Genomic DNA, 27019 nt, shown 5'->3' on the forward strand with positions numbered 1-27019 from the left:
GTAATGCCATTTACAAATACACACTATAAAAGGAGAGACTTCAGTTAGGAAAGGTGAAAGGAAAAATGGCTTTGGTTTAAGACAAGTTCATCTTAAGGTGTCTGTGGTCCCAAGCAGAAGACAAGGGTTCAATGAGCACTAACAGTCATGGAGCTATAGAGAAAGACTTCGAATGGGGACTAGGATGTGCCACCCTAAAATATGCCACCTTGGCATCAGGACTATTTTGAGCTGAAGGTTCATTGCACCAATGATCCTTATCTTCAGTAGTCTCCCTCCATTTATTTCCTGGCCACTTCCCCTTGATTTATCATCTCTCAAAGCCCAAACCTACTTTCCTTTCCCATAAGTGAGGTACCTAGGTGTCTCGGTCAGTTAAGCATCTGACTCTTGACTTCAGTTCAGGTCGTGGTCACCCAGTTTCTGGGATAGAGCCCTGCATCCGGCTCTGCACTGACAGCCCAGAGCCTGCTTGGGATTCTCTCTCTCTCTCTCTCTCTCTCCTGCTCTCTCTTCCCTTCCCCCACTTATTCTCCCTCTCTCTCTCCCTCTCAGAATAAGCATTTTTTATCTTTTTAAAATAGTTTATTGTCAAGTTGGTGTCCATATAACACCCAGTGCTCATCCCAAGTTAAATAAGCATTTTTTAAAAAGGTACATAAGCCCCCAAGCCTAACCATCCATTTGAGTTTTTTTCTATGAACCTCCATGCAAAAAAAAAAAAATTTTTTTTTGCATGTGACATTTCTGCATCTAGTGATAGTACATTAAAATATGGAACACCAATGCTAACCTAAATGAATTAAGCCTTAGCAGCTCCAGTTGCTAATATGGTCTGAGGTTAATTAATGAATATACATTTAGTTTGCCACCAGACATGAGACAATCAGCCCTTTTCTAACTAATTCTAACTACATCCAGTTAATTAAACTTATAATTAGCTGGAATTCAGATTTAAGTCCAGAGCATCCCACATTTGCCGCCTCCAAGAAAAGGATATTTTCACTGTGATGGTATCAAAAGGGTTTTAAAGGAACTATTTTGAGGTTTCACTTTTTGAATGAAAAAACTCAAAGATTTTTAAATTGCTAATTCCTGTTTCAATCTTGAATTCTGGCCACTTGAAGACCATAGACATAGGGTCTAGTCAAATAATATTAATGGTATCACAATTATTTGGATAAGTTTGGAGGAGCAAATTTATTATACATGAGCAACCATTCCATCTATGGTAGATGTGACTAACTGATCTTGGCTTTATTTCTCACTTATCTGGGAAGCAGTATATAGAATACCTCCAAATGGTTTCTCTCAATAGAACAGAGCTCATTTATGAGACGAAGCTTACTGATTATTGAGGCCCTAGAGGAATCACAAGAAGGATGAAAAGGAAAATACTTGTGGAAGAAGTGAGAGAAAGAGAGTGACAAGAGTAAAATCAATTTTAAGGGGAAAATGGAAAGATAGTTGCCTTGTTGATATAATTTAAGTTAGCAAATAGGGCTGGTAGTCTCCAACTACCTTCAGTTAAATTCTACCTTTAGATACTCATTCTTTTGAAAGTAATTTCTCTTATTCAACAGGAAATAACACCGAAAGCTCACAAACATAATACCATACCAGTCATTAACAACTTTATCATTTATTTCTATTATATTGAGGTATAATGGACACACATATTAGTTTCTGGTGTGCAATATGACAATTCAAACTTTGTATATATTACAAAATGATCACCTACATAAGTTTAGTTAACATCCGTCACCATACATATAGAATTTCTCCCCTTGTGATAAGAACTTTTAAGATCTACGCTCTTAGTCACTTTCAAATATGCATATGGGATTACTAATTCTAGTCACCACGCTGTACATTACATCCCCAAGACTTATTTATTTTATAACTGCAAACTTATACTTTTGACTGCTTTCACCCATTTTGCCCACCTCCCCATCTCCTGCTTCTGGCCACCACTAATCTCTCTGTATCTATGATCTTGGGGTTTTTGCTTTGGTTTGGTTTACATTCCACATATAAGTGAGATCAGATTGCCTTTCTCTTGGTCTGTCTGACCTACTTCACTTAGCATCATGCCCTCAGGGTTCATCCACGTTGTCACAATTGGCAAGATTTCATTATTGTCTTATGGCTGAATAATATTCCCGTGTGTGGAGTGTGGTGTGTGTGTGTATACATGCCACATTCTCTTTATTAATCCATTGATGGGCACGTAGTCGTTTCCATATCTTCACTATTGTAAGTAATGCTGTAATGAACATGTAATGAACAGGAGTATGCCTATATCTTTTCAAGTTAGCATTTTCATTTTCTTTCAGTGAAATACTCAGATATAGAATTGCTGGATCATAAGGTAATTCTATTTTTAACTTTTGGAGGAACCTCTCTCTATACTGTTTTCCATAGTGGCTGCACCAATGTACATTCCCACCAACAGTGCACAGAGTTCCCTTTTAGCCACAATTTTCTTCACCAACACTTATTACTTCCTGCCTTTTTTTTTTCAAGTTTATTTATTTTGAGAGAGACAGCATGATCAGGGGAGGGGCAGAGAAAGGAGACAGAATCCCAAGCAGGCTCCACATTGTCAGTGCAGAGCCTGATGCAGAACTCAAACTCCTGAGCCACGAGACCATGACTTGAGCTGAAACCAAGAGCTGGACACTTAACCAACTGAGCCCCCCAGACTAGATGTGAGGTGGTATCTCATCATGGTGAAGCGATTTCAATATTTTTGATCTTTGTATTTTCATCCCCTGACATTTCCCTACCAACAGCCTAGCCTCCCATTAATAAAAACTATGTGCCTTTTCTCCTATTTGTCTTTTATTAGTTTAATTCACAGGCTCCTTGACCCTAAATTCCAGGGTGTAAGGAAATGTGTTTCCTCCCTGACTTCTTTCAACATAATGCAGAAGTCATGAAAAAAGGAGTAGTCAGGGAAAGATCTTCAAATAAGAAAAAAATAAAACTCGGGGGAATTCACTACTTCCATGACAGCAAAGGAAAGGAAGCCATTGAAGGAAAATGAGTGACAGAGAAAGGAAAAGAAAATGTGGAGAGTGGGGTCACAGAATTTAAAGGAGGTGAGCATTACGGTAAAACAGCATCAGACGCTATAAACGTTTCCAGTTAGATGCATCCAGAGGATTTAACAACAAAATATAACTGAAACCATCGTCATCATAATTGTTTCAGTTAGCAATGAGGAGGGAGCTGAAAACAAGCTGCAAACGAAGAGAAGATAGGGAAGGGCTATGCTTGCTCCCTGCTGCGGTGGTAACAAATTACCACAAATTTAGTGACTTGAGCCAACATAAGCTTATTATCCCATAGGCTCGTAAGTCAGAAGCCAAGAGGACTACACTTCAGGTCTCACCAGGCTAAATCTAAGGGCGCGCTGGCCAGGCTCTTATCTGGAGGCTCCGGGGGTAAAATCTATCCTTTCAAGTTGTTGGCAGAATTGGGTTCCATGTGGTTGTTGGACTGAGTATCCCATTTCCTTGCTGGCGGCCAGCCGGGGATTCGAGGGGCTGCCTCCATTCCTTGGCTCCAACTTCAAAGCCAGAGATAAATAGCTTGTCGGATCCTGGTCACACTTTGAATCTCCCTGACCTCTCCTCCTGGTCCATCCGTCCCGCCTTCCTTTTCTGCTTTAACGGCTCCAGTGATCACACTGGGTCCACGCAGATAATCGAGGTTAATCTCCCTTCGTCAAATTCAGCGGACTGGTGACCTAATTCTATCTGCCAAGTACTTTCATAGAAGTCTCTAGATTAGTGTTTGATGAAGAAGCCAAGGGATTGGAATCTTGGGGCAAACGTTGTTAGAATTCTGGCCACAAGTGGTAACAACGAGCATAGCAACTCTTTCAAGAAAGCGGGTTATAAATCTTTGAGAGGTAGTGTCGTGCCAAGGAGAAGCTGTTTTGGGTTTGTATAAAACGGGAAAGACTCAGACACATGCAGAGTCAGAAGGGAACAGCAACAGAGAAGAACATTTTGAAAATAAAAGAGAAAAAAATGTGAAAAACTGAGCCACCTCTGAGGAGGTAGACAGAAGTGGGGCCCGGATCACAGGCGGAAGCCCCTCCTGGGTGTTACAGGCAGGAAGGAGGGGAGGAAGTTTGTAAGTGTCAAGAAGTTGCAGTTGTAGAAAGTCATTAAGGGAGTTCTGCTAACCACCATTATTTTCTCTCAGGCAATTCTCAAAGTGGTGTCCCTGGACCAGTACCATCAACGTCACCAGAGAACTCACCAGAAAAATAAATTCTAAGGTCCTACTCCAGACCTACTTAACCAAAACCTCTAGGAATGTGGCCCAGAAATCTGTGTTTAACAAGCCCACCATGTGATTAGGATACAGCTTAAGTTTGAGAATCACTCTTATGGTCAAAGACAGGGTCATGCCTAAGACTGCAGAGGAACGGGTGCTGGGGAAGTCGTGAAGAGAATGTGAAGGTTGGAAAGAGCTGTGGGAAGAAAAAAGGAGAAGACTGAGAACATATGGCGGCCACGATCCTGCCAGACTCCAGGAACCAAATTCTAGTCCTGGGTGTATAAAGATGGAAGGTGAGATCCAGTAGTCTTTTGACCAAAAAAAATAGGGTAATAGAATTATTACCTATCAGAATATGAATTATTGGCAATATATATGGACAATAGAAATAACTGATAACGGGGGCATCCTGACTGGAGGAAAGAACACTGCTTTTGGTTTTTTTTTTTAAATTTTTAATGCTTATTTATTTTTGAAACAGAGACAGAGAGAGAATGAGCAGAAGGGCAGAGAGAGAGGGAGACACAGAATCCGAAGCAGGCTCCAGGCTCTGAGCACAAATCCCGATGCGGGCTTGAACTCACAAGCCGTGAGATCATGACCTGAGCTGAAGTCAGACGCTCAACTGAGCCACCCAGGTGCCACAAGAGCACTGCTTTACCGTCAACATGATCTGGATTACACTCTGCCACTACCCAGCCTGGGAGTTCAAGAAATTGACTTAATCTGAGCCTATTTCCCCAACAGGGGAACAGAAATAGAACAGAGGTGTGGAAATCCCAGCCCTGTTAAATAGAGCACATGGAAATTCTTAGCCCAGAAACTGACACACAGGTGAGAACTATTATCAATTCACTGGGATATTTGTCAGATTCTGTCAAACTAACAGATGAACCCTAGATCATGTTTCCTAATCCTGGTACTCTCTGCTGAGTTTCCTCCAGCGAGGCTGGACTCCACACACCTTCTCATTTCAGGACCCAACTCAACAGAGAAGCTCCACAGACATCCTAGATGCTCGTGACAGAGAGCAAGGTGCAAAACCGTGATCACAAGCAAAGCAGTGGCATTTAAAGCCACCCACGCTCCACTCACCAGCTCAGGTCATAAGGCCAAGGTTAAAGCCAGTCAAGTGGGCATGTGAACACCACTCAGGAAAACACGGCAAGGGTAGAGAAAGAAAAAATAATATGAACATATTCTATTATCTATTATGATGACTCTGAGTAATACCAAAGATGTTAGCCTGGATTGTTTGGGATGAAGCTCTAATGAAAAGCAAAAGCCAGGGGACAAAGGGCATCCCCACCCTCATCAAGACGAGAAAGGCTTTTTCAGATTCTGGAAACTTAATTACTTTTGCAACACACATGTTCGTTATCTCTGACCACATGGTCGGTATATTAGTTTGCTAGGGCTCCCTTCATACAATTCCAGAAACTAGGTGGCTTTCACAAAAAGGCAGTCCCTACAGTTGTGGAGACTAGAAGTCCCATCAGCAGGGCTAATCCCCCCCTGAGGGCCGAGGGAAGGATCTGTTCTAGGCTCCACTCCTCGGCTTGTAGACGGCCATCTTCGTTTTCAGACGGCGTTTTCCCTGTGTGCATGACTGTGTCCACATTTCCCTTCTATTAAGGACTTAATAAAAGGTCACCTTTTATTAAGGGACCATCCAGCTTCAGTAGAACTTCATCATAACTAATTACATCTGCATCGACCCCATTTCCAAATAAAGGTTACATTCTGAGGTCCTGGGGGGCTGGACTTCAATACGTGAATTTGGAGGAACACAGTTCAACCCATAAGAGGCAACATTCAAACCTTTAAGAGACCAGCCTTGTTTTCAGGCAAGACATTGGATTGCTACTCTCCTATCCCAGCCTTTCTTCTTGACAAAGGAACCCCAAGTAGTGAGTTTTAAACGCTGACAAAACAGAGCCATGAACTGGGTCCCTTTACATACTAAACCGGGAACTGACATCTTTCACCCACTGGGAAGCCTGGGGTACAGAACACTAGTCAAAAAGACAAATCCTAGAGAGCCTCAAAGATCTCTGAGGATTCTTGGTCAAGTCACATTCGTTGTGTAAGCTGAACACTTGCCATCTGCCCAAACTCCTTCATACCGAGGCCAGAGTCTGTGCTGCCTCTTTGTGGCTAAACACATGCTCGGCTGGTTATGGATCAGGAAGAGGCAGGTGGAGACGGCCAGCTGACCACAGGGCTGTGTGGCCCGTTCCCACTCACGGCGGCTTCAGGAGTCAGGAGCCAGCAGGTAAGGCTTCCGGGGACCACGCGTGATCTCACCAGGACAAGGCCTCCCCCCAACACCTGGCTCCCCTTGACCTTTCTTACTTCCGTCAAGGCCACATTCTATCTGGCACTGCAAAGAACAAGGCCCCTTCTCCCTCTTCCCTGTGGGCATCTCCCGCTCCTAGAAAGGTCACTCCTTTCATAGACAATGTTAGAGGTCAGCTTGCACCTGCTGTCCTCTGCCGAAGTAAATGATCATCGTTCACTTAGATGGGATTTACTGTCTCCCTAGCTCTTTGTCGGTCTCTCTGCCACCCTTTTGATTCTTTATAAACTCTTGCCCTCCTCCCAAACCCACCCCCAACACTTGCTGCCTCCTTCCCACACCCACACCCACGTTGACCCTTCTCTTACCTGTGAAGGCTCAACTCAGCAGCTCAGGGAAGGAGGGGCGACCCCTGCATGTGCTTCTGGGTCCCCAGTAAGAGCCATAAGCTGATTGTGACAGATGACGCTGTAATATTCCAGATGACGCTGTAATATTCCCAGCCCGGGCTCAGAGCAGACCTGGAGTATAGATGCGGTCCTTCTGTCACATTCCTCAACATCGCATGGCCCCAGGACTCAGCCACCACCAGAATCCAGGCCGGCTCAGCACGGAAGGAGTTAACTAGGGAAGGCCCGCAGGGTCTATCCACGCTCCTGGCAGCAGAACTAAGTTCTGGCCCAGAGATGTTCATCAGGACCCACGACCTGGTGCAATATTAACATAGCACCTCTACCAGGGCGCCTGGGTGTCTCAGTCAGCTAAGTGTCCAACTTTCAGTTCCGGCTCAGGTCATGATCTCCCGGTTTTGTGAGTTTGAGCCCTGCATCGGGCGCTGTGCTGACAGCATGGAGCCTGCTAGGGATTCTCTCTCTCTGCCCCTCCCCAACGCCTGCACGCACTCTCTCAAAATAAATAAACTTTTAAAAAAGTACCTCTAACAAAACCTCGAAAGACTGCGCTGGGTTGTATAGACAGCAAAGCCTGAAAAGTGGCTCCCAGGCCGGCCCGAAATGCAAATTAAATATAATAAAGGTGCTGGTGGGGAGGGGAGACTATGATGGATCCACCTGCATTTCTAGGGCCTTTGTCTGAATCCTCTTCCCAGTGTACCTGAGCCAAGCCATCAAGGTTCCTCTGTCAGGGCTACCTGTCCCCTGACATGTCTGGAAGGGGGTCAGCATCGTCTTCTGAACTTCCCCCACACCTTTTGCTCAAAATCACCTCAGCAGCCCAAACACCACTCCTCAGCGCCAGGTGGACATGAACACCCGCCGGCTGGGCCCGTCTATGTCCGCGCCCTGCGGAATCGCAGGCTCCAGATGTCCAAACCCAAACTGACTCGCATCCGCCACAACCCACACAGAAGCTTTCACGGCCCAGCCGCAAAATCACGCCCACTGGATCCGCCCCAAACACCCTGCACCGCGTGCCTCCTCCACTCACCACCTGTCCAGGCTCCCCGTGTTGCACGGGTCGTGAGGCAGCGGGGCAGGCACGTGAATGAGAACACCTGTGTTCAGACCGTGCTCCTTCCACAAACCAGCCCAGTGCTTCCGAACAAGGCAGTGAACTTGTTAGCCTCTGTATTCTCACATTTAAAATAGGACTTAATGGGGGCACCTGGGTGGCTCAGTCAGTTAAGCATCCGACTTAAGCTCAGGTCATGATCTCATGGTTCGGGAGTTCAGGCCCCACGTTGGGCTCTGTGCTGAGCGCTCAGAGCCTGGAGCCTTGTTTCAGATTCAGTGTCTCCCTCTCTCTTTGCCCCTCCCCAGCTCGCACTCTGTGTCTCTCTCAAAAATAAATAAACTTTTTTTTAACGTTTTATTTATTTCTAGGAGAGAGAGAGAGAGAGACAGCATGAGCAGGGGAGGGTCAGAGAGAGAGGGAGTCACAGACTGAAACAGGCTCCAGGCTCTGAGCTGGCAGTCAGCACAGAGCCCGACGCGGGGCTCGAACCCACGAACCGCGAGATCATGACCTAAGCGAAAGTCGGATGCTTAACCGACTAAGCCACCCAGGCGCCCCAAAAATAAATAAACTTTAAAAAAAAATAAAATAAAATAGGATTTAATGAGGCAATCTCAGTAAAGAAGGGTTTGTCAGTCTCCTTGAATTCTGAATTCAGTTCAGTGCCCTTGACATTATCCTCCTGGCAAATAGTGCCTCCAGAAAGACAGCCACTCTGTGTCCCTGCACCTTAAATAAAATGGAAAGTTGGGGCACCTGGGCGGTTCGGTCAGTTAAGCATCTGACTCTTGGTTTCAACTGAGGTCATGATCACACAGTAAGTCAGCTCTGTGCTGACAGTGTGGAGCCTGCTTGTGACCCCCTCTTCTCCATCACTCTCTGCCCCTCCCCCACTCACTAACTCTCTCTCTCTCAAAATTGAATTAACAAACTTAAAATTTTTTTAAAAATGGAACCTCAAACTTGATTAAAATTAAAACTGTTTCACAATTTTACTGAATCTATATTTAAGTGATTTTATATACAAAGAATATTATTTTAGCTCTGTGTGTCTGAAAGAATGTATTATACAGTTTATTTAAATAGTCTTAACAATACATATTCATTTATTCAATAAATATGGATTGCAATTATAATATGTGCCTGGTATTGTTCTAATTCATAAAGACATGTGTGAACTTATTTCATCAGTGATATGCTGTTTATTTTAAATTATTTCTGTGTAAAAAATATTTTTGACAAAAATAAATTTCTAACTGGTGCCATATCACATGATTTGAAAACAATTTATATCAAAATATGTATTCAAATCAACCTTATGTTAAGTCCTCAAAATTAGTCAGAAACTGCCATCACCACCTCTAAAGTTCTGAATTCACTCATTTTGCATTAAAATACGCAGGGGGTTAATATCTGTATGTTTTATTTCTAACTGACAAGATGAGAGAAAGGGTCACCTTCTCTTTGCAATAATACACTGGGTATGGATAGCATTTGCTCCCGTTTAATGAAAAAGAAAACTAGAGCATAAGCAACACTCTATTTTCTCATTTTCGCCTATACTTTAGGCTAGACTTTCACTAAAATATCTGATCAGCAGAAGATAACTCAAGCCAATGATAAATATCTACTTGAAGGGGATTGGCAGAAATGTTTTCAGTTTCCACTCCTAGCTTGCTATATATTTTTTTAATTTTTTTAATGTTTATTTAGTTTTGAGAGACAGAGTGTGAGTGGAGGAGGGGCAGAGAAAGAGGGAGACACAGAATCGGAAACAGGCTCCAGGCTCTGAGCTGTCAGCATAGAACCTGACACGGGGCTCGAACTCACGAACCGTGAGATCATGACCTGAGCCAAAGTCAGACGCTTAACCAACTGAGCCACTGACGGCCCCCCATAACTTGCTATATTTTAAAGTCTAAGCTCTTTACATGTCCTTTTAAAGTCTAACCAATGGCACGTTATAGGAGTATATGAAACAATAGCTAAGAGCAAAAACCACCAAGTATATAAAGATGCCCGGAAAAGCTACTGGTATTCAGCCACGTGTAACCCATCCGCCGTGAGGGGGAATCACAAGGCTCTCATTTAAAACACACCTAGAAGGGGCGCCTGGGTGGCTTAGTCGGTTAAGCATCCGATTTTCGCTTAGGTCATGATCTCGAGGTTCGTGGGTTCGAGCCCCGCATCGGGCTCTATGATGACTGCCAGCTCAGAGCCTGGAGCCTATTTCAGAGTCTGTATCTCCCTCTCTCTCTGACCCTCCCCTGCTCACGCTGTCTCTCTCCCTCTCCTAGAAATAAATAAAAAATATTTTAAAAAAATAAAATAAAATAAAACACACCTAGAAGATCTCATGTTGTTCTCATGTTGTTCTGTTTCTAAAATGCACACAAATACTATTATACTTACTCATTCACAGACACTGGAACCCATTGTCTGTAGTGATGTAACCACCCTCAAACACCTTTGCAAACCACGCATCCAGGAGCACTTCGCAGGGGGTAGATCTCATAGTTTCCTTTCCAGTGTGAAAGGAAACACATCCTGCTGCCTAAGAAATTCTTCTTCCATCCGTCCTGCAATCTAAATACCATACTACTGCTCCTGTTTAAAACCTTTTATTAGCTTCCCAAAGATTTGGGAATCAACTCCAAATCCCTTCGCAAGAAATACACACCAGCAGACACAAGCAAGTGTAGTCATCCTTCAGGGCCTTTGTAGACCCCACCCTGGTGTGCACATCTCGAATTTTGCTGGATGTGTCTCCCATTCTTTGCTAGGAAATTTCCCCCGTGAGCTAACACCTCCATATCCCTCTAAACATTCAAAGTTCACATTTACCAGGAACCTCCCTTGATCCAAATGCCTGTCTTTCTTCCCCGACCCCTCTCCCCTGCCCCCACACATGCCTCTTCTTCTGAATCACTCACAACACCCCTACAACTCTTCCCCTACCGTTTACGGTAACTGAGAGGTAATAAAGATGCTTCCCTTCTCTCCTTAATTGTAGAGCTGGGGGGAACAGCCAATGCCCAAGCCTCCAAGGCTAAGAATCACAGAGATTGTTCTCACTACCTGCCCAGTGGAGGGTCAGCTGTGGGTTCACTCATCTTCTAAGTGAAAGGAACAGTCCTCATCTGAGATGTACTTCTGCCTTAGCAGAAGGAGAGAAGCAGGAGAGGTGAAGAAACATCCCAAAGGTTCCTGAAGATTCTAACAGCCCTTTCCAATCATACTGGCCAAATCAAACCCCGTGGCTAACTAAGCCTGAGGCCAGTGAGGTGGGGACACACAACGTTCCCAAGACAGAGACGGTAAATCTCATGACAACAGGCAGACTTCTGCCTCCTTCTCTTACAGAGAAAGAGAAAATAATCCAGAACAATAAAGCGATCCGCTATCGGCCAATAGCTTTCCTCCTCCGTCTTCACTAGTAGAAATTAAATCTGCACACGGTTGTGCTACGCAGGTGAGGCAGGACCCGTCGGCACCCATCCGAGTACGCAGCAGCTCCAAGTTTTCCATTTTCTTATGTTGGGCTCCAGGGACTTACGACCTTTTTTACCCAATCCCTCTTCAAAACTGCCACTTCAGTTTTAGGTCATAGGAGCCTATTCCCTACTTCTTCCAAGACTCAATGTGCCAAAGAATCCACTGTTCCTTTCTAGAGCCTTCTTTGCAGTTTATACCAAAACAACACACCAGCCTTTCTCCTATCCTTGCTAAGCACGAAAGGAAACAGCAGTGACACGATGGCCACCAGTGGGAAACTGAGGGGGTTCAATGTCCCCAAAGGCCCCACCGTCGGAACCTGACTGCTTTCTCGGCAGACGTGTGGAAGCACCAAATACCTTTCCGAACAAGGACTCCACCACCGTCTTCAACCTCTCACTCCACCGATCACCAACCCAAGACTAAAACAAAAGCGGTTGGATTGGGAGCGAAGCTAATAAAACCTAAGCTTCAGCGTAGTATGATTTTCCTACGCCGCTGTAACAAATTACCACAAATTTGGTAGCTTGAAACAATACTTACTTACTCTCTCACAGTGCTCGAGGCTACAATCTGAAATCAGTAGCAGGAGGCCCAGGTCAAAGTGTCTGCAGGGCCACATCCTTCTAGAAGCTCTAGGGAACATGCTCTCTTTGTCCTCCCCAGTTCCGGGCGACCCCCAGCACCCCGGTCTCAGCCTCCGTGATCACACTGCCTCATCTCCTTCTGTCTGAGTCTCTCTCTCTGCCTCTGCCTTATGGAGAGGCACACAATGGTATTTAGGGCCCATTCAGATAATCCAGGATAATGTCCCCATCTTTGAGATCCTTAACGTAATCACAGCTGCAAAGATCTTGTATCCACATAAGGTAGCATGCCTAGGTTCCAGGGGTTAGACATGAAATCTTGCGGGGGACCATTTTCAGCCCCACCACAAGGGCCCTCAGATACAAAGCCTTGTCTCCATGCCTGGGAGACATGATTCCTACAGACATTCCCTGGGCACGTGGCCCTTGCTGGGCCAGAAGGGGCCCTGTCAGCGGGGGCTTGAGAGCGCAAAGGAGCTTTTCTGAATGGTCAACCATGGAAAGCAAAACCAGATGGCCCACCTAGAGAGGGTTCTTATGTGGGGAGAAACCTGAGATCCTTAAATCCAAAACTTGTGTTTATTTGTGTCTCCACAGCATAAAAGTATGAAGAGATGAGAAAAACTCAGCCGTGGAGAACTCACTGGGACCACTTTCATTGTCCATCCATATTATAGAAAATACGGCAGCATCCCTGCCCTCGAAAAGGGTCATTAACTAGCATGAGCCATGCATGTGCAAACATTGGTGGTTATTGAAATCCATAAGCACGTTACCTAGATTTTGGATCTCTGAGTTGTCGCAGTCACCGCTTTGTGATGATCCGGGCTTTGCCGTGACTCTCGTCCTGAGAACACCATCCCCCAGTTATCCAACCAAACCGTAGTTGAGATGCAGCTGCATAGAGATTCAGCAGAGGTCAACTGAGTTGCAGATCCTTGGGTTAATCAAGAGAGAGAAGGGGCTGGTTGGGTGTGACATCACATGGAAGTGCTTTATAAAGCCCACGGCCATCGGCACAGGGTCAGAACCGCCAGCAGTCGAGGGAAGAGGACCCAGAACAGGAATTTCCATATTCTGCTCAGTGCAAGCAACCTACATGTGAAAAATGACCAGAATCCAGAATATTCCCTCGATAGCTGGGAGCCGATTACGCCAACCCTGGGTGAACTGAATCAGAAAATGAAGGATGTTGAGGGGCGCCTGAGTGGCTCAGTCAGTTGAGCGTCCTACTTCGGCTCAGGTCATGATCTCACAGTTCGTGGGTTCAAGCCCCGCATCAGTTTCTGTGCTGACAGCTCAGAGCGTGGAGCCTGCTTTGTATTCTGTGTCTCCCTCTCTGTCTGCCCCTCCCCTGCTCATGCTGTCTCTTTCTCTGTCTCTCAGAAATAAATAAAAAACATTAAAAAAAAATTTAAAAAAGGAAAATGAAGGACATTGAGAGCAAGCCTCATGAAGAGATGAGAAAAGAACCTCTCCAGACACCTTCACCATCAGAAAACCTGCTATATCCACACCCTGTTTCAAAAGCACAGAGCCATCAGCAGACAGCTGTGTGAATGCTGCCTGAAAGTAGGCTGATGCGACCCAAGCCTGACTGCCCAGTGGAGAACACGTGACCATGAGAACATGAGTTGCCTGTGGCTACTGGATTCTGGGATGCAGGCTCCAGAGGCAACTGCATGTCCTAGGTTCCCCCAAAGCCGGCAGGAGACAGGCGGGATCATGGGGTGTGTGCTCTGTGGCTGCAGGGCCTGGAACGTTCTCCTCATGTCACGGTGGCCGGACTCCTGCCCCGCCCTGGACTTTGAACCTTGATCATGGTCACGCAATCTCCGCTCTCCTGTATGTGATCTACGGTGAGGACTCCAGATCTGTCCTGGGTGCTCTGTACCCGGAGCCCTGCATGGTCCTCTCCCTGCCCTTTCCCTGGGTTTCTCCCAGCACGCACACCAGCTGTAGACGGCGGCAGAGCTCTGCTGCCTCTGAGCCAGATCCAGAACTTCAAAACAATTGGAACCTTGATTTCCATGCCACTGAAAAGACAAAGGGACATCACAGTTCCACATACTCAAGGCTCCTTCCCCTCTGCAAACCTGATGGCATAAACATAAAAATTGAAGAAAAAATAAATAAACGAATAAAGTCACCAGAAAGCCAGCACCGACTTCTGCCACCTCGGACTCCTTCCTCCATTTGCAGGAAGACAGAAGTTATGCTACTTCCAGCAAACGTCAAATTGAAGGGAGGAAAAATGCAGTCTTGTGCTTTCAGATTCTCTCCACTAGGTGGCGCGCACTGAGCCTTTGAAAAAAATAAAAATCAAAGATTTTGCGTGACTCCTATTTCCTTCCAAGTACAAATAGGATTTTTGCTTTCTAGGAATGGGAGGCTAAGCTCAGGAAAAAGGAAACTGAATTCAGACCCAAGATTATGGAAGTCTTTTTTTTTTCTCCCACTAGACTTCTGCCTTCTGTTTTCTCTCTCGAACTATCACTGCTGAACAGAAGGCAGAGATTCTCCCTGAACCTTCCTGATAAATAAATGGCTAAGCTTTTCTGTGATCAGTCACCTGTGTTCTTCAGGCCCTTAAGTGTGGGTGAAACTATTGTCCACTCTTAACAGGTAAAAGTTAACTGCTTTTCACGGGCCCCAAATATTCATGCTTAAAAACAGAAAGGCTCCCCCAAAACCTTGACTTACACCTTACCATGTAAGAACAGCCTAAAGATTACCTTGTACTGCAAGGTGCTTAACAATCTACAAGGGGCGCCTGGGTGGCTCAGTCAGTTAAGTGTCCGATTTTGGCTCAGGTCATGGTTTCACCGTTCATGGGTTCAAGCCCCGCATCGGGCTCTGTGCTGACAGCTCAGAGCCTGGAGTCTGCTTCCGATTCTGTGTTTCCCTCTCTCTCTGACCCTCCTCTGCTCACGCTGTCTCTCTCTCTCAGAAATAAATAAAACATTTAAAAAAATTTTTTTTAAATAAGAAGGGCCACTGAAGTCAGAAGTTCTAAGCTTCCATTTAAACCTCCAACATTTAAACCTGTGAAACTGGTAAAGTCACAATTTGTAAGAGGCCTCAGTTTCAACATCCACAAAATGGTAGTAATGGTTTGGGAAGCAAGTGATAAAATGCATGTGAAATCTTAAGGCCTGAAATGCCCAGCATCACTAGTTGTGAGGAAGATGCAAATTAAAATCACAATAAAGTATTACTCGATACCAATTAGCATAGCTATTATCGAAAAAAACAAAAACCCTAACAAATGTTGGGACACCTGGGTGGCTCAGTCTGTTGTGTGACTCTTGATTTCAGCTCAGGTAATGATCCCAGAGTCATGGGATCAGGCTCTGCGCTGGGCGTGGAGCCTGCTTAAAATTCTCTCTCTTTTCTCTCTCTTTCAAATGCATTTAAAAATCTTTAATTAAAAAAAGGTAACAAATGTTGGTGAGGATATGGAGGAATTGGAATCTCTGTGCATTGCTTGCAGAAACCTCAAATCCTGCAGCTGCTGCACAGAACACTTTGGCAGCGCCTCAAACAGCTGAATCTAGAATGTTCATGTGATCCGGCATTCCACTCCTAGGTACGTACTCAAAGGAACTGAAAGCAGGAATTCAAACGGATACTTGTACACTAATGTTCGTTGTGGCAGTATTCACAATAGCCAAAAGATGGAGACAACCCTAGGGTGTGTCCACAGATGAATGGATAAACAAAATGTGGTAATATATCCATGCAATGAAATCCTATTCAGCCATAAAGAGAAATGAAGTACTGACACATTACAACATAAATGAACCTTACAAACTTGATGCTACATGAAATCAACACAAAAGGACAAATGCCGCATTATTCCATTTCATGAGGTACAGAGAACAGATAAATTCATAGAGACAAAAAGTAGATTAGAAGTTAGGACCGACTTGGGGCGCCTGGGTGGCTCAGTTGGTTAAGCGTCCGACTTCGGCTCAGGTCATGATCTCACGGCTTGTGAGTTCAAGCTGCACATCAGGCTCTGAATTGACAGCTCAGAGCCTGGATGGAGCCTGCCTGGGATTCTGTGACTTCCTCTCTCTGCCCCTCCCCCGCTCATTCTCTCCCCCCCTTCAAAAATAAATAAACATTAAAAATTTTTTCAAAAAAAAATGTTAGGGCCAACTAGGGGAAGGGAATGTTAAAAGCTATTGCTTGCATGGTTACAGAGTTTCTGTTTGGGGTAACAAACAAGATTTGGAAATAGATAACTGGTGCCCGTTGCACAACATAGTGAATGTAATTATTGCCACTGAACTTTACACTTAAAAAATTAAAGTGGTAAATTTCATGTTGTGTACATTATGCCAAAATAAGGAAATACAAGGTAACAATAGGTGGACTGAGATCAATTTAGCATTCAAAATCAAGAACAGCTTCGGGAATGGCATTTTTCCTGTGACTATATTTGGTGATTAAATTTCCTTATCCATAAAAAAAAAAAAATCCCCAAAGCCTGGCACGTAACTCCTTCAAATCACATTTGAATTCAGCTGGCATGCGTCGAGTTTCTTCTGGCTTGCTTCATCATCCCAGCAATCTTGCAAGGCACCCAGGATGGCTGTCCCTACACAGTATTCTTCCAGAGCCCCTTCTAGGTACAGACTATCACTGAATCTTAGGACAGAGAGGATAAGAGCAGAAGAAGACACCGTGAAGGGAAAGACGTAACATCCAGTGAGCGAGCGCTCTGTACGCCAAGCGTTTTACATCCCTCCTCGCAGCCCAAATTCTATCTCTGCATTTTCCCAGATCCCTCAGTCGGGAGTGATTTCTCTCTATCTGATATTTTCAAGCCTCTCTGAGACATTTCTACAATCTGCTCTAATGTAAGGGTTGTATTTGCACGCGTCTCATTTAGCATATCGTGAGGACCTAAAGGCAGGAGCTTCTCCCCTGCCCTCTCCTTCCCGTCATCCACCTGCTCTCCCACCCATCGGCAATGGTCGTAGGGAATGTTGGCCATGGCCTCTGTCCAAGCTCTCTCCAATCTGACAGCAGGGTGCGTTTGCCAAGCATTTTTCTCTACAAACAACCGCTTTTCATCTGTTTTATTTACTGTAACCTCAGCTTTTATCAGCCCCCCAAGACATCCACACATCGCCACCACAAAGGCCCAACCATAAGCACCACCGACAAATCCTAAAAAGGATAAGAAGTAAATGGCACCAGCAGGGAGACTATCTGAAGGAAGGCACTAGAAAACAGCCTCAGTTCAGGCTTTAATCCAACAAGGCATGAGACTTTGCTCGACATACAAAAAAAGATGAGTGCCACCTCGTCCTTATCCCTCAATGAGCTGGCAATTGTCTTTGTACACGCTTCCTTCACTGAAAATCAGAGCTCCCAAACCACAGAACATCATCCCCTCATCGCACAAGATAAAGTCTGGAACAAGATGCTATTGATACACTTTCCACACAGGATCTCACTTAAATTTTACATCAACTAAGTGAAGTCCTTCCCAGTCTGGCATCGGCTACCTCGATAGTTCCTCTCACTAATCTCTGCCCAGAACTCTGTTCTTCGGACACACAGAACTACCTTCCATCTGTTACCTGAAGGTCCAAGTTCTCTCTCTCCTCAAGTCTTCTATGAACAGTGTTTCTTTTGCCTGGACCCCCGTCCCTATCACTACCACTCACCCTTGATGTTCTTCTAACTAACATCTACTCATCTTTGAGGTCTGATCTCAGAAGTCTTCCTCCTGAAAACCTCCTCCACCCTCCCAAGACTGAGTTTACTACCTGTCTTCCAAGATACCATGAACCCATTAATTATCTCTAAAGTGGCACTGATCAGACTCTTAAAAGTTCATGTTGACTTGCCTGTTTCCTCCCCTAAGCTGAGAGGTCTGTAAGAATAGGGACCAGGGGCGCCTGGGTGGCTCAGTCGATTGAGCTTCTGACTTCAGCTCAGGTCACAATCTCATGGTTTGTCAGTTCGAGCCCCACGTCAGGCTCTGTGTGGAGAGCTCAGTGCCTTGGAGCCTGTTTCGGATTCTGTGTCTCTGTCTCTCTCTCTCTGCCCTCCCTCCCTCCCTTGATCGTGCGCTCTCTCTCTCTCTCTCTCTCTCTCAAAAATAAACATTTTTTTAAAAAAGGAATTATTTTCTTGACTCTAACACCCATTTATGAATGGTGTGAGCCCTTGCTCAGTCCAAAGTGTCAGTCATTTACTAATGAGTAAAATATTTACTGAGCGCCCCCTATGTCCCAAGTACTGAGCAGTGAGAGGGGAATGCAGAGCTAAAAGACAGTGTCCCTGGCTAAGAGGGCTCCAAGGTGAATGCAGGTGAGACATAAGTAACCACTTGTCACAAGGTAGTGGGAAAGTAGTATGACAGGATTACGTTTCTGGGGCCTGTCAGAGCACATAAAGGAGATAACTATGCCAGACTGGACAGTGAGAGCAGACACCTACCAGGTAAGATCACCTTGGAGAGGAGTTTTAAATTTTTGAGTAGATACAGTCATTTAAAAAAAAAGGAAAACTCACCAAGAGACCCATGGCCTGTATGAAGCCATGACAATCAGAAAGAACATGGAATATTCTGGAACTTATGCAAGGTTCCTTAGGGCTGGTATACAACATGATTGAGAGGGGAAATAAGAAACGAGGTTAGACAGGTTGCCCTGCTGAGCTTGGATTTTCTCTGAAGCCAGTGGGGGACCATGAAACTATTTTAACCAACGGGGACAAAATGAAATGTGGGCTTACAAAGGCCCCTACCTGGGAAAACTGGGTGGCTCAGTCGGTTAAGCGTCCGACTTCAGCTCAGGTCATGATCTCATGGCTTGAGTTCAAGCCCCTCATGGGGCTCTGTGCTGATAGCTCAGAGCCTGGAAACTGCTTCGGATTCTGTGTCTCCCTCTCTCTCTGTCCCTTCCCTGTTCGTGCTCTGTCTCTCTCTCTCTCTCTCTCTCAAAAATTAAATAATTTTTTTTTAACAGGCCCCTACTCAGTTAGCAACCTAGAAATAGACTTGGGGTAAATTCAAAATGGAGACTAGGAGGCCAGTCTTGAGGCTGTTAGGGTCGTCGACGCAAGATATGAGCAGGAGCACCACAAAGGGAGAGAACTGATGAGTCAGGTGGGGGCATGGGAGGAACTAAGGGAGCCGAATTTATGTTTCAGGATTAGGCAACTGGAGAAAAGGGAGCCACACTGCGAAGAAGACAAAAATCAATGTGGTTTGGAGAACACTGGGCTTTAGTGCTTACAGAATACTAATACGAAAGCCCCTCTGTTAGTCTGGGCTCACTGGGCAGAGACTAATTAGAGTTAACAGAAAACTAACTTGTAGGGGTACCTGGCTGGCTTAGACAGGACTAGAATAGAGCATATGCCTAATAGAGCATATGACTAGATCTCAGGGTCATGAATTCAAGCCCCATGTTGGGTGCGGAGCCTACTCTTAAAAAACTTCAAAAACTAAATTATAGACTTTATGTGAAAAATTATGATTGTGTTGGGTTTTGATTTTAAGTATTTTTTTTTATTTTGCCTTTATTGTTTTAAACTAATCTCTAACCTCAAAGTGGAGCTAGAACTCACAATCCTGAGATGAAGAGTCACATTTTCTACCAACTGAGCCGGCCTGGTGCCCCTTGCCTTGTTTTGTCTTTATCTTTACTGTCTCCTACTTGACCTGTCTTATTGACTCTTCTTTTGTGAACATGTAAGAATTCTACAATTGTTTGGATTTAAATGGTTATTTCCAAATGCTTAAGGTACTGGGAAGTTTCTTTTCCTGCATATTTTTTTTAAATGTCCCTTTCTAATTGGTTACACTATGATATACTCCCATAGTGATATAGTATGTAACCATTTAAAATGGTTTGTATTTTAAAATATTTAATGAATGAGAGAAATCATTGTGACGTACTCCTAAGTGGAAAGAAAGCAGGTACAAAATATAAATAGTGCATGCATATAAATAGTATGTATAATATGATTCTAATTTTCAGAAAAATATGTGTGCATCTATACTTAGGAGAACAGAATGGAAAGCAAAACAGCAAAATATCATTCTATGTCTGAGTATTGAGAATTTGAAATGAATTTTTATTTCCTTCTTGTGTTTTAATGCATTTGCCAAATTCAAAACAATGAATATTTAATATCCCAGGGTTTAAAAATTCATATTGTTTTCAAATGGTTTGCCTTATAAATTTATTCTATATCTACAGTGGCAAATCTTAAAACTGGAAATAAATTCACCCAATCAGCAGAAGTTATCTCTGGACTGTGAAACTAACAGCAACAGATTTTCCTTATACTTTTCTGCATTTTTCCTCATAATGGAAAGGTTAATAATTAGAAACAGGTTATTAGGAGGAAATAGATTCCATTCTTCCCTATGGCTCAGAAAATTTCACTCTCAGAGAAGAACTTGGTGGTAGTCATTTGCACCTCTGTGTGAATTTGACACCTCTCCCTCAGAGGTATTTACTTTCCCCTTATGGTCTCTAATTAAGAGGAAATCTGCGTTCCATAATGTCAGATGTCACGTAGCTCAGCCCACCTACTATCCCACCAGACGTCCTTTTATTTTTTTTAATTTATTTATTTCTAAGTAAATAAATAAATCTCTCTCTAGAGAGATGAGTGGGACAGGGGCAGAGAGAGAGGGAGAGAGAGAATCCCAAGCAGGCGCTTGGAGCCTTACTTGGGGCTCAATCTCACAAACCATGAGCTCATGACCTGAGCCAAAATCAAGAGTCAGAAGCTTAACCCACTGAGCCACCCAGGCCCACCCACCTCACACTTCACACAGGATTTCATAATGAATAATAGCCTCTCAGGAGATGCCCTCTTCGTCAGTCATCCTTCTTCCAGAAACAAAGGGCTCTTGTCCACAGTCTCCTCCTTTGATTATATTTCTTTCCTATTTTTGCTCCTCAGTGTTCAGGGTTAAGATTCCTTGGCTAGTAAAGCATGTTGGCTGCATAGAGCTACTTATAAGAAAAACCAGAGCAGCCTCCAGTGGCTGGAGAGGTGAATTCCTCCTAGATATCTTTTTCTTACTTTTAACCCCAAGCGCCTTCTTTTTTGCTTTTTCTCCCAGTTCCTTTCTCCCCACAAGTCCTGGATTTTCTGAGGCAAAACAAGTTATAAACACCCCGTGCACACCCTTGCATTTGTCAGATCGTGCCTTTTCGATTCTGGGTTCAGAAACTGCGGTCACCAGACGTGACCTCCCTAGGAGCCTCAAACAGCCCTGAAAGGTCACCAGGGCCGGTAGAAATCAGAATTCCCCATCTACAGGTGGAGGGAAATCTCGCTGAGAGGAAGCGGTTTGCCACAGGCAGTGAAAATGGCCCAGAGCCAGTACGCCAGCACTGTGTTCCTTTATTTACTCCGGCTTTCCTGTGCTCTGAAATTCCCTTACTAGACACAAAACCTTTCATTCCGTCTTTGGAAAGAAGTCCTGGATGCCAGCTGAACTTGAAGGAAATGACTCATTGTGAACAGCTGAGTTTCCTAGACAGCTAAGGGCTTGCTTCCCTCTCATCCATTTCCATTCCTTCCTCCCTGCCTTATCCCCCTTCCTCTCCTCTCTTTCCCTCGATTACTTTTACACTATTTGGAATCATCTAGACCTGGCTGCCTTCAAGTGTGAGCTACAGCCCCCACCCTATCCACACGGTGGCTACAGCCACCGCCTAGCAGCACACACTGCATAAGGTGGGTGGGGGAAGCAGAAGGAAAACTGGGTCTACATTTTTCAAGAGCACAGGAGAGGCACCAAGCTTTCATCATCACCTTCAAGCATCCAGCACAATATATTGCAGAGTTTCTTGCCTCCTGAGATATAAAAGAGCTGAATTTACCCTTGTGTGACAACGCAAGAGTATCATGATAAACCTAATAATAGCTAATATTTATTTAGTGCTTACCATGCACCACTTTTCTTTGCATATATGAATTACTTAATCAATATCCGTGCATTCATTCAGTTATTTTGCAATCCTGTAAAACATCAATGCTTGAGAGGCTATTGAAATATGGGGACTATTTGCCCCTACATTTATTAATTATTGGATTCTTTTCTTTTTTGCCTTTTTCTGAAGGCATTGCTATTAGGTTATGAAATATCACCATTCTAGATTTCTGATGTGCTTCCTTTAATCTTCTACAGATTTAGAAGGATAAACCAATCATGTTGGAATTCTATCCAGAGAAAGGTAAATATGCTTTGATAAGGGCATATAAGTAAAATATATTAACAATCATGAATGTGTGGTACCCAGAGAGAAATATACTCGATATATCTGTCTCATTCATTTTAGGTGCCAGAGCCTTTAACTTTTTATGTAGAAATAATTTCCAGTTGACAGAAAAGTTGCAACAACAGTACAAGAAACTTCCATACACTTTTCACCAACCTTTCACTAACTCTGGCTGGAAGTACCTCAATGAGTTCATGAGGTTCAATTTCTCAGGACCACTAGTTCACCATTGTAAGAATTGTTTAGTCTGTCATACATTTAATCTCCTAATTTTTCCTCCTGCCATGACTGATTAACATTTGGCTAAATTCATTTTTGCTGCCTATTTTCAACCTGAAATCAGAAGTATGAAAACCTCGAGACATCATTGAGACCACTGACCTGACGAACTGTAGAAGTTAAACTATTTCAGACTGAAGAAAATTAATCCCAGCTTCGGGCTGTACTATAGATTTATTCATTTCAAATATTTATTGCTAGGAACATTTGGGGGTGTGTTTGCTTTTCAGTGTTATTTATTTTTGAGAGAGAAAGAGTATGAGTGGGGGAGGGTCAGAGAGAGAGAGACAGAATCTGAAGCAGGCTCCAGGCTCTGAGCTGTGAGCTGTCAGCACAGAGCTCGATGCGAGGCTTGAACTCACAGACCGCAAGATCATGACCTGAGCCAAATTCTGACACTTAACCAATTGAGCCACCCAGATGCCCTGCTAGGAACATTTTGTAACAGATCTGACACTGTCAGAAGTCCTATTAATCTATAATATGGAAGCACATCTGACCTTATCAAGGATGAAGAGTACTTTATAAGATTAAAAAAAAATCTTTTGATTTTTCTCCAGTCTTTCCTTCTGTGGGCAAATTATTCATTATTGAAGTTTTTTGTTTGTTTGTTTCTTTGTTTTGTTTTTGTGATCCTATTTTCTAATCCCTGGAATCTGTGTTGCCAAAATGAACTTTAAAAGACTGACAGATAAGAACTATGTCCCGTACATGGTAGAGACTTTCAGTGATTAAGCTAATGCTAAATTAAACACCAAGCTGATTTGAATTAAATGCTGAATTAATGCTAAATTAAACACCAGGGGGATTTGACCACTAGTGAAAAAAATGTCAAGATGACCTTCCTCATGGACTCTCTAGACTATGCTCTCCTTTGTGCAACCAAGAACTGGACATACTCCTTAAATCCGTATTTAGTTTATTTAGTCACTCACTCATTCAACATTTATATTGTAGGGTATCTGTTCTCTTAAGAAAAAGCCAGAAAGAGGGAGGGAAGGAAGGAAGGAAAGAAAAGAAAGAAAGAAAGAAAGAAAGAAAGAAAGAAAGAAAGAAAGAAAGAAAGAAAGAATCAGAGGTGCCTGGCTGGCTCAGACAGAAGAGCATGCAACACTTGATCTTGGGTTGTGAGTTTGAGCCCGGTGTTGGATACAGAGATTACTTACAAATAAAATCTTAAAAAGCAAAGACATGAAAACTGTGTTGCTACCTGAAATGATGATGTGAGCATGTACTGAATTGTTACCACTCTTATTCAGCTCAAAACACATAAATCTGTTTAATGTAAAATTATACTTTAAAAGGCATTTTTGGGGTGCCTGGGTGGCTCAGTCGGTTAAGTGTCTGACTTTGGCTCGGGTCATGATCACATGGTTTGTGGGTTCCAGCCCCGCATTGGGCTCTGTGCTGACAGCCAGCTCAGAGCCTGGAGCCTGCTTCAGATTCTGTGTCTCCCTCTCTCTCTGACCCTCCCCTGTTCACGCTGTCTCTGTCTCTGTCTCTGTCTCTCTGTCTCTCTCTCTCAGAAATAAATAAAAAAACATTAAAAAATTTTTTAAAAAGTATATAGCCATTTTTAATGTGTTATGATATGAAGTGCACAGTACCACCTATGAAATAATCTCTACACTCAGCGTGAGGCTTGAATAACGACCCCAACACCAAGCATCACCTGCTCTACTGACTGAGCCAACCAGATGCCCCAAAACTAATCACAGCTTTTGACGGAACGCTAAGTGTACAAGAAATCCAGGGGTAGAGGAAAAATTTAGTTGAACTATGAAGACACAGTCAAACAAGTCCAGTATGTGGAATATCCTTTAAGACAATGGGCCGGGATGTCTAATAAGCCAATGTAATGAGGAGGAACATGGTGGTGGGATTATATTCTTAGTTCAAAGGCCTAACACCCAAATGTAATTCATGAACATTGGCTGGGTCACTGTTGAAAAAAATATGCTACAAAAATTTCTCCTCAAGGGGTTACTGGGTGGCCCAGTCGGTTGAGCTTCCAACATCGGCTCAGGTCATGATCTCGTGGTTTGTGGGTCTGAGCCCCTCATGGGGTTCTCGGCTGTCAGCACAGAGCCTGCTTTGTATTCTCTGTCCCTCTCTCCCTCTGCTCCGCACCCCCTCTTTCTCTCTCAAAAATAAATAAATAAACTTAAAAAATGTATCCTCAATTGGAGAAAATTGAGTATACCTCTTAAAATACATCAAAGAATTAGTATCAATTTCCTTAGGTTATAATGGCACTGTGGTGTATATGAGAATGTTCTTATTTTTAAGGGGTATATGCTACAGTATTTGAAATAAAAGTATGTTGGGGTCCACAAATTACTTATAAATTTATATTTATAAAACAGAAAATTATGTATGTATGAAATAGATACCTATATAGATAGGTAGATACATAGATATCTATATATCTCAACACAAAATTAGAAATAAGTCACATACATATTTATATAAACATATGTTGGGGTGCCTGGGTGGCTCAGTAGGTTAAGCATCCAACTTTGGCTCAGGTCATGATCTCAAGGTTCATGGGTTCAAGCCCTGCGTCAGGCTCTGTGCTGACAGCTCAGAGCCTGGAACCCGCTTCGGATTCTATGTCTCCCTCCCTGTCTGCCCCTCCCCCCAACCTCTCTCTCAAAAATAGACATCAAAAATTTTAAATAAATACATAAACATCTGCTTATACATACACACATAGAAAGAGCAAATGTGACAAAACGTTAACAACTGTTAAATCCAGATGATGAAGAATTTTCATTTCACTATATTTTTAAATTCTCTTTTAGACTGAAGTGTTTTAGCATCAAATGTTGATGAGAAAAATACATAGCAATAGAAAGGGAAACCTCTACGCACCAGGAACTGGAGGGGTAGTAAGAGAGGGCTGAACCCACGGGTCCCGCAGTGGAGCGAAGACCAGGCAGAGGCCACGGGAGCTGAGTTTTCAATGTCTGAGCAGAAGCAAGAGTCGGCCCCAAAGGTGCACCAGCTCCTACAGAGAAATGGCATAAAATCCAGAGCCAGCGGTAAATAATCATCCAGCAAAAGAGCTGGAAATCTGATGCTGATGGAGGTTGAAACAAACATCCTCAGAACCTTGGAGATTGAACTCAACATTCCCAGAAACTTGGTACATGATTGTGAGACCTCAAATAGCAGCAAAGACCGAGACTGATCACATGTGGCCACACTAACGGCCCATTATCCTTTAACTAAGGTTGAAAATGGCCACAGGAGAGAACAATGAAAATGAAAACTATCTACACCCACGTAGTTTGGCGTCTGTTTTGCAACATGCCTTTCCTATTACATGGTCATCATTAGCATAATTTTACTATCCCAGGTGAATCTTTTTTAAAATTGTTTTTATTTTATTTTTTATTATTTTTGAGAGAGAAACAGAGAGCAAGCAGTGGAGGGGCAGAGAGAGAGTGAGGGAGATACGGAATCGGAAGCAGGCTCCAGGCTATGAGCTGTCGGCACAGAGCCAGACGCAGGGCTCAAACTCACAGACCACGAGATCATGACCTAAGCTGAAGTCGGACGCTTAACCGACCGAGCCACCCAGGTACACCTATCCCAAGTGATTCTTATCCAAGAAAGGAGAAGTTGCAAATAACTTTGTAGTTCATCATAGGAACGCATCATAAGACCCAGCAATTCAAGAAAGCATCAACAAAGTTGATATTCCAAGACTCTTTGAATGCCTTGTCTCAAAATCTCACCTTGCTATTGCCACAAATCCTAAACTCTTATACCATGTTAATTACCTCATTGCGTAATCAAGTCCCTGCATTTAAAGACCTGCCATAACCCAGAGTTCAACATCCTAGTAAATCCGGTCTTGAGGAGACGCTATCTGTGGAGTTGTCATTCTCCCTTCATCTAGTAAGCAATAAACAGCTTTTTGTTACCAAGAGGTTATTTGGGAACTATTTGGGAAGCCAGCGTTCTACAAGGTCAAAGAAGAAATTCTACAACCAACAAAGGAAAAAGGCAGATTATAACAAAGTAATGGCAAGAACACTGGGGAAAAAAAGACTTTTCATCAGCAAAATAAATGCTGGAAGACAAAGAAGTAATATTTTTGATGTGCTGAGGAAACAAAATTGGAACCAAGATTTCTAAAGTCAGGCAAAATATCATGTACAAGTCAAGGCAAATTAGAAATTGTTTGACACTCGAGCACTTAGAAATTACTACTAATAGACCCTTATTTTGTAGAAATACGAAATTAGAAAAAATGAACCTAGAATGGCTGAAAAAGGAGAAAGAAGCAAGAGTATGCAAAAGAATTG

The 27019-nt window shown here is 43.5% G+C and overlaps 1 protein-coding gene across 4 annotated transcripts in view; it reads right to left on the reverse strand.

Moving 5' to 3' along the window:
* The window catches only part of LOC144228768 (uncharacterized), a 616547-nt gene that overhangs the window by 586165 nt on the left and 3363 nt on the right, over positions 1-27019 (reverse strand). For 2 of the 4 annotated variants that reach the window (XR_013334260.1, XM_077760677.1), the window contains exon 2: positions 25578-25713. Coding sequence is in view for 1 of the 4 variants with exons in the window: in XM_077760677.1 (XP_077616803.1) it covers positions 25578-25713 (136 nt within the window). In the remaining 3 variants the exon portion in view is untranslated. Of the gene's footprint in view, positions 1-6969; positions 7117-12926; positions 13088-25577; positions 25714-27019 lie in introns of those variants that run through there. The other 2 variants (XR_013334262.1, XR_013334261.1) reach the window with 2 other exon arrangements.

The sequence above is a fragment of the Crocuta crocuta genome, unplaced genomic scaffold, assembly GCF_008692635.1.
Source record: "Crocuta crocuta isolate KB4526 unplaced genomic scaffold, BGI_CrCroc_1.0 scaffold546, whole genome shotgun sequence".
NCBI classification, from domain to species: Eukaryota; Metazoa; Chordata; class Mammalia; order Carnivora; family Hyaenidae; genus Crocuta; species Crocuta crocuta.